Below are 8,242 nucleotides of genomic sequence, written 5' to 3' on the forward strand. Positions count from 1 at the left end.
TCATGCCGATTTCTTGATCTCCAATGCGGCACTCAGTCTCCAACGCATCACAAATAAGCCATACTTAATTATCCAAATAAGTTAAAACTTGAGACTCAATAAATAAAAAACAAGTTACGACTTACATTAAAAGTTAGATGTTATCATTTTAGTCCAGTTTGTTTTTATTTTAGTCCCTCCTCCATTAAATTCAGTGAATTAGTTCACAAATTTAATGAATAGTAGTAATATGTAATGCTTACTAACCATTCTTGAAGCAGTTTTTTGTTTTATATGAATGAAGCAGCTGTAAAACTAGAACAAATCATCATAAATTAGTGGCAGAGGTACTTCTTTTTAAAATAAATATTGTCCTTACAAAATGCAGAAGACTTTAAAGGCTTATATCAAACTCAATCAATTCTTCTCAAAATCAAAAATGAAAATATCTCGATAGATCATTGAGATGCGATGCGACATACCAACAAAATCTATAGTATACAGATATTAATGAACAGCTGCAAATTTCTTTCAAAAGTGGTGGCTTGCACATACAATGGGAAATGGATAACCAGATATTCAAACTTGTCCACTTTAAGAATCCCAACAGAAAATCCCAAAAGAGGAGAAAAAACATAAACTAAGAAAGAAGTCTACTTCCAATCATATGTCCATACTATTGTGTGTCATATCTGTGTACCATTTCAATTCTTTAAAAAAAAGTCCTTCAATTTCAATTTGCGTGATTTAGTTAAATTTTATAATTATTAGTTGGAGTTATATTGTACTCCTTAATTACAGTATTAATTTAGGTCACAATTAATTATTACTAGAATTTACTATTCTACAATCAGGTTTCATACGTACTTATGCTCCAGCAGTCCAGCTTAAATACTCTCACTCACATCTAAAGTAATAAGTATTTTAAATACGGAGTATGTAATTATATTCGAATTGAATTCTACAATCAGGTTTCATACTTTTTCTATGCTCCAGCTTAAATACTCTGATCACTCACATTTAAAGTACCAAGTTATTTCATATATGTAAATATATTCTGTATACTAGTATGTAATATTTTCTATATTCACGGTATATACCGTTTATACAGTATATATGATGTCGGTATATACACGACATACCGTAAATTACGGTATATATATTGAAATTTTGATACGTTGCGGTACATGAAAATTATACCATTATCTTACCAAAAATCTTTCAGTTATCATATGTATAGTGTGAAATTACAGTGTACCGAAAATTTGTTATTTTTTATACGATAAATGCGATACATCAATATTTTGATATTTTTTCCACCTCTAGTAGAATCTACGCAATTTACCATTTTCATTACATATTTAAAATAAAAATCCTTACTTCACTCAGATACTATATATCAGCCATTTTTTTATACTCCGTATCATTTAGTCCATAACAATTTTTTGTGGACGGCAAAAAGTAATAAAAGAATGAATTTATAAGGTGTGACTCCATTGAAGAAGTCTTTTTACACCCAAAAAGTGGAAAGATACTGATATTAGAAGAGAGAATATTGAAACTATAAAATGACAAAGCAATAAAAAGTAAACAGATTAAATTTGTTTCTCTGGCGAGGATGAGAGGACAGAAGAATCCGCCGGCAAAGTAAGTAGGTGGGGTGGGGGTGTTGATTCCAAAAATATACCCCTTCACATTTTGTAATGGATGATACTACCAAATCAATAATTGGTATGGAAGTGCGATAAATTGAATCTTGATAAAGTGAAATACTTATGTTTATTTTCTACTACTTACAACACATAACCATACATTAATATCTCAACACATGTGTATTTCATGGTGGGCCCATGATTTTTCTCTACTTGAGGGGTTTTAATTGAGACCTAAATACACATTTTTAGAATTCTAAATGACATGTCTTTTTTAGATTGTGATTTATCATCATATCAAAATCAGTAGAATTGCTCAAGAAAATCACAAATATGGCATGAAAGCAGGATAGTGCTGAGGTAAAGATAAACTAGGCAATTTCATACAACAAGATATTTCTATTGCCAAACATATAATTTACGTTTGCAATATTTTATTTTTTATTTCTTTAGAAGAGACAAAACCTGATAGATGCATTTGTGGCTTTTTGTTTAATCATTAATTGCACTTTATAAATGCTTGGGATGTTTATCTTTCAACTACTGCCACATTTTCCTCATTTATTTATTTATAAGGACGAGTGGAAGATTTTTAGTCACGTTTGTACATGTATTTAATTTTTATCCATGTAGTATTTTATAGGTAGGTATATTCTTAAAGTTTTGTAGAAGAATATATAGATTACAAATCAAGATAATATATATATTTATTGACTACTCAATATTACATATGTATCAATTTTTGTCCCAAAATATGCACGTTTTATGATAGCATCCCACGCACTTCCAATGAAAGAGATTATTGCCTAATAAATTGACTTCGTTTGCAATAGAGACTTGTATTCAAGCACAATTTCCCTGCAAAGTTTTGAAGGTCAATACGTGCTCATTCAATTTATCAAAAATTTATGAAATACTCCTAATGAGTCATTATCAAAATTATGTGACATTTCTTAGAAGAAAATGCAGGATTTGGTCAGAAAGCGGTATATGTGCTTATAATAATGCATTAAGAGATTGATTTAGATGTGAAACCTGAAAAAGTGGACTATTAAATATAAGAAACAAAAAGATGCACGTTTGGTGTCGTTTCACCTAAATAATCGGCCGTTTTGGACCGGACCAATTAATGCTACATATACATTTATTTTATCTTCATCGTTATTTGCCACAAATATCAATCACTCTCCCATCATTCATTAAAACTATTCAACTTCAATCAACTTGATATAATATATAGTAGTAGTGAGAAATGATATTGCTCCACCTTATATGTGAACAAGTTATACAAGTTATATGAACATCATTCTCATTTGATATATATTTAACATTATTTTTTTATTTTATATATTTAGTTTAATTTTAATATTACATTAAAAAATGTTATTAATATTTTAAATTTTACAAAATTCATGAAAATCAAGTTCGATTTATTCATTTTTAGTTATTTTATTTTTTTAATTGAAGTTATAAAGAAAACCAACAAAATGAGCTTTGATTGTTGTGAATTTTGTAAATTTAAAAATGTCAATAACATGTTAAGGTATTTGAATCAAACTTGCTAAATCTGCATCAACCGATTATGGTGCTTATATAAGGTATGCAGCATATCATGAACATTTATAAAAAAATTGTCCAACAGTCAACCAATATATGCACAGACAATTTTTAAAAAATCCTCAAATTTCAAATAACAAATTTGACTAAGCCTGCAAATTATTAAAAATCACCTCAACTTCTGGAATAACTCGACCATAGTTCAAAACGTAAATACTCCATCATTTACTAGTATTACTTTCCAACTAATTAAACTGAATGCCAAAATGAGTAGTCTCTTACTGCAAAATAAATAAATTCTAAGAAAATGAAACATTTTACATAGCAATCTAAACTTACCTTCGCTCTCAATCACCAAGGTTGCTGTATTTTAGTTCCTGGAACCAAACCAGCGTATTCTTTGTATTGTAATGAATTGTCACAATGTTTGATGCTTTTAACTTGTCACATCGGTTGATCGAGAGATCAACTTTCTGGTGATGGTTCAGGAGGCCCCCTAGCTATTGGCATTGAATTACGAGAACCCCCCGATCTTGGCTTAGCATAATCCACAAAAACAACGCGCCCGTTGAGTTCCTGCAGCAAGCAGTAGTCGTGTTAAAATTTGAAGCGCAAAAGTTGGAATGGGAAAAAAGAAAGAAGAGAGACCAGGCCAACCTTTCCATCCATTTCTGCAATAGCTTTCTCAGCTTCATCTTCTGATGCATAAGTCACAAATCCAAAGCCCTTAGATCGATCTGAGACTCTATCCATCACAATTTTAGCTGAAAAAATGAATGTAATCAAAGTCAAGAGTACTGGCCAATGGGAAGGCTAAGCTAATGTCATAGGAAATATACCTTCAATAACTTGACCATGTTGAGAAAATGCTTCGGACAACCCCTGTTCGGTGGTGTAAAATGAAAGGCCTGCCAACACACACGCACACGCTTTGTTTAGATAGTGAACTAGAATCGATTATAAGTGCTAACCAGTGAGACTAGGTGGAATTGGTTTAAACAACACGACATCAAGATTAATTATCGATTCTGTAAAACAACTTATTGAAGTGTATCAAAGTCACAAGTAACAAGGAGGGTCTGAAACATTCTCAACTTATGTTAATCATATAAGGATGAGATGGACTTGGACACACTCAACATGGCACAGAGTTTTTATATAATAAGCATGGTATATTTCGAGCAAATTTCAGTGTATGGTACATTGGCTATGCTCGGGAAAGCAAGTCATGTCATGAGTACAACTGCATAATGCTTTACAAACACTTAGTATATTATTGGACAGAAATTGATGAAATTAAGCACGCTTACAAGATTCTAAAGTATGAACAAGTAATATTTGCATATAAACCAAGAACAAGGCTCAAGCCTAAATTAGACTCAACTGGTTTCACTTGACAGCTTATTGATGCTTTAATCTGACCAAATTATAAATTTAGATCTCATTCCATCATAATCAGGAAGATATCTTAAAAGTTGAGAACTTTTCAGAACTATAATCAGCAAGCATTACTAATTCCAATGGATTTGTTGACAATAGAAGGAAATCATATTCAGATTTTTTAGGGTGGATAATCATGAACTATTGATGACAGACTGCCATAATTGGTGGCTGAATCATCGAGAAGAGCTTAACAGTTGCAACTTGCAAGTGATTGATCCAATGAGATTAAGTAACTAATGGTTAGGAATCTGCAGGGAAGGGATACCTAATTTCAGGCTTTCACTTAACCTGTTCTGCTTGAACCCAAGGTCGCGGTTGATTATATATATGTATAGTATCAAGCCCAAGCACAAGTCCACTGGTTGGAAACTAGCTTGTCTTGCATGTGACACCCTTAATCCCGAGGATAACCTAAACCAAGAGCTTACACTACATGTTGTTTGTGTAATCCATGCAACTGTATTACATTCATATATAAAAACCTTGACATATCAAGCCTCTAGATAGAACAAAGAGAATTGCGAGAGTAACAAGAAGCTCCATCTAATGTGACAAAGACTGAAAGTTTCGACCTGCAACGAATCCCATCTTTGCCAGCGACTAGACTCTTAGAGTAGAGTATCATAGTCCCACTATTACTTTTGAACTATACATACATCTAACAAATAGCAGAGATTTGACCATATACCTAACAAATAGCAGAGATCCCCATCCCAAAACTCCAAGTCACACACACTTGAAGATTATACAGAAATGGCATTTTTCAAATCCTCAAGGAATGAACCGATCCCTCCCTAAATTTGCTTTTACAGACAACAGTCGAGTTCTCAGTGAGCTATAGTTATATCATAATTCCCCAAACAACTAAAGCATATTCCGAAATTGAACTTTAAAGAAACTATCATAAACCCCAATCAATTGGATATAACGAAGCAAAGGCGATTAATATAAGAATCACATTAAAGTTAGTGAGAGAAATTAAAAAAACCTCAACTTGGTCAAAATTTGTTGCCAATTCTGAGGTACTTACCTCCAACGAAGAGCTTGGATGCTATGCCTCTAGAGAAAATTACGAAGGGTGGAACTACTGAAGATGGTGATAAAATATTTGAGCTGAATTTTGGCAGACGAGAAGAAAAGGTTATATTATTTGAGAGTTTCCTCATGGCCGCCATGGTCGATGGCTTCATCGTCTGTGTATCAATTTCTTGGAGAATTATCAGAGGTTTTAGGATTTAGGTTCCTCAAACATGGGGCTCTTATGTAATTTCAAGCAAATGTTATTGCCTGTGTAAAATTTTCATAATTATGGGGACTGAATTTGCGTCTAGTTGAATTAATTAAATAAAATGAAGGTTGGGTGAATATTGATGAAAAATGTTTTACTATTAAAGTGAACTGCAATTTATCCATGGATGAATATTTATTTTGTCATTGCTAAATTTTACTCCATTAAATTGTTAATAACACTGAAAATATACGAGAGTAAAGGCCAAAACTCGTTCTAAATATATGCTCATTTTACGATTTTGGTCATAAACATTATTTTTTTGAATTTTGGGATCTCAAACATTTCAACTCGGATCACAACCGGTCCAAAGTTAACTTTTTCGTCAAATTTTAACATTCAATGTTTTTAATCCCGATTTTGACCAAATTAAATTGTTAAATATGATTATTACTCCCTAATTATATCCTTAATTATTTTAATAAATTATCATTTAAAATACAAAACAAATACTAATATTAAAAAATAAAATGAGAAATTCAAAACAACAACATCAATCGCTAAGGGGAATTTCCACCATCGCTCCGCAGCATTTCCACCATCGGAGAAATTTTTCGTCCTATGGGAATTTCTCGAATTTGGTCGTCAATCGGCGGTCGTGCCAAAACAACAACAATAGGAAGACGTCTTCCCAATCCGACAAGAGAAAATTTAACGAAACAAAAGGAGGCGGCAGGGTGATGATTATGCGGAGGGGCCAATCACTAAGCTGCATAGCTGCCAAATTGAACGGCGGCGATGCGAGGTCTGTTTATCCGCCGGCGGCAGATGATATGACGGTGGGACGAATGAGGCCGAAAAGGATGCCACTGCAGCTTCTCAATATTTATGTCGGATCTGCGTTTTTCAACTCGCAATGCGAGTTGTTTTGAATTTCTCATTTTCCTTTTTAATATCATTTGTTTTGTATTTTAAATGATAACTTATTAAAATAATTAAGGATATGATTAGGGAGTTAGTAATCATATTTAACAGCTTAATTTGGTCAAAATCGGGATTAAAAACGTTAACCGTTAAATTTGACGGAAAAGTTAACTTTGGATCGATTGTGATCCGAGTTGAAATGTTTGTGATCCAAAAATTCAAAAGGTAATATCTATGACCAAAATCGTATAATGGACATATGTTCAGAACCAGTGTCGACCTTTACTCAATATACAAATACGATCTACATTTAGTTTTGATTTATCAAGAATCAATGACAACACAACATAAACATGAAAGGAAGAAAAAGGATAATTACATCATACATATAGCAATGTAAATCAAAACCAAATGTAAATCACATCTGTATATGAATTTGAAGAGATCAATGCTTTGTTAGACCGAGAGCGGAAAGCACCACCATGATGAGAAGCAGCGCCACCGCAACGAATCCCGCCACCACCGCTCCGCTGATCCTCTGACAGAAATCACCAAACTGCTGACACAACGGTAGCCAATTGGCCTCGGAGTTTCCGTTGTGAGCAAGGTACACTATCGCCGCCGATGAAGCCGCCGCCGAAGTAAGCAATGTCACTATAAACTATACAACCGAAAAAAATTACTAGTACTAGATTTTTACAATAAATTGTTTTACTATAATTTTCAATAATCAGTATAATTACTTACCGTATCGCATATCATTAAGAGAAGCCTCGGCCCCGGAACAAGGGGTTGAACTACGCATGCTACGGAGAAAGGCACTGATAGAACGAGGTAGCCACTTGAAATTGACATTGCTATCACAAAGAATCTATATATTTAAAAAAAACAAACAAACTTAAGCATGTTTGGTAGGGTTGATAACTCATCTAGGGATGGAATTCTATGAAAAAAATGTCAGACTGACGTGAATGCCGGGAGATCTTCATAGCTGGCTCGGAACTGGAACAACTGTGTGAAGAATGGAAGAGTCTGCTCGGTGGTTCCCATGGCGAGGGTGGCGGCCAACGCAGCCACGGCGCTGCTTATGCGGAGGAACAGGTCCAAAATGGCCACGCTCTTCTTCAGCGCCAAAAGCCTTAATTTCCGTTCCCTTTCTCTCTTTGTTTCTGCTATGTTCGCTTCCATTTCTTCATTCACTTTACAAAATGCTGAATTATCAATCTGGCTCAAACAACTAATTCAGCTTTAAATTTCTTGTTTAACTGTTGATTGATTTTTATATCAGAGTGGCAGCCAAGTGAATAGCTTATATACTAGTAAGTACTAATATCTTTGAAATTAATTAATAGGAGTATTAATTTATACATTCATGCATGCACTACAATTTTGTTATATCGTATGCCCAAAATGTTTTATTATAATATGCTATTAACATCTTGTGTTTCATAAATTAAAA

At 33.3% G+C, this 8,242-nt stretch overlaps 2 protein-coding genes across 2 annotated transcripts; both read right to left on the minus strand.

The window, feature by feature from the left end:
- Positions 1 to 3,347: 3,347 nt before the first annotated feature.
- Positions 3,348 to 5,882, minus strand: LOC125219765 (small RNA-binding protein 11, chloroplastic-like). The gene is made up of 4 exons (XM_048121821.2): positions 5,662 to 5,882; positions 4,028 to 4,096; positions 3,846 to 3,952; positions 3,348 to 3,764 (listed from the first exon to the last, which is right to left on the minus strand). The coding sequence occupies exons 1-4, from the start codon at positions 5,819 to 5,821 to the stop codon at positions 3,654 to 3,656; spliced, it is 447 nt and encodes a 148-aa protein (XP_047977778.2). The 5' UTR covers positions 5,822 to 5,882; the 3' UTR covers positions 3,348 to 3,653.
- Positions 5,883 to 7,047: 1,165 nt separating this feature from the next.
- LOC125185491 (casparian strip membrane protein 1-like) lies at positions 7,048 to 8,050 on the minus strand. Its single transcript, XM_048082020.2, has 3 exons — positions 7,751 to 8,050; positions 7,531 to 7,654; positions 7,048 to 7,444 (listed from the first exon to the last, which is right to left on the minus strand). Exons 1-3 carry the CDS (start codon positions 7,969 to 7,971, stop codon positions 7,229 to 7,231), a joined length of 561 nt encoding a protein of 186 aa, XP_047937977.1. The 5' UTR covers positions 7,972 to 8,050; the 3' UTR covers positions 7,048 to 7,228.
- Between the last annotated feature and the right edge of the window lie 192 nt (positions 8,051 to 8,242).

The sequence above is a fragment of the Salvia hispanica genome, chromosome 1, assembly GCF_029641045.1.
Source record: "Salvia hispanica isolate PSC_SH4W2 chromosome 1, Shi_PSC_v1, whole genome shotgun sequence".
Taxonomy (NCBI): domain Eukaryota; kingdom Viridiplantae; phylum Streptophyta; class Magnoliopsida; order Lamiales; family Lamiaceae; genus Salvia; species Salvia hispanica.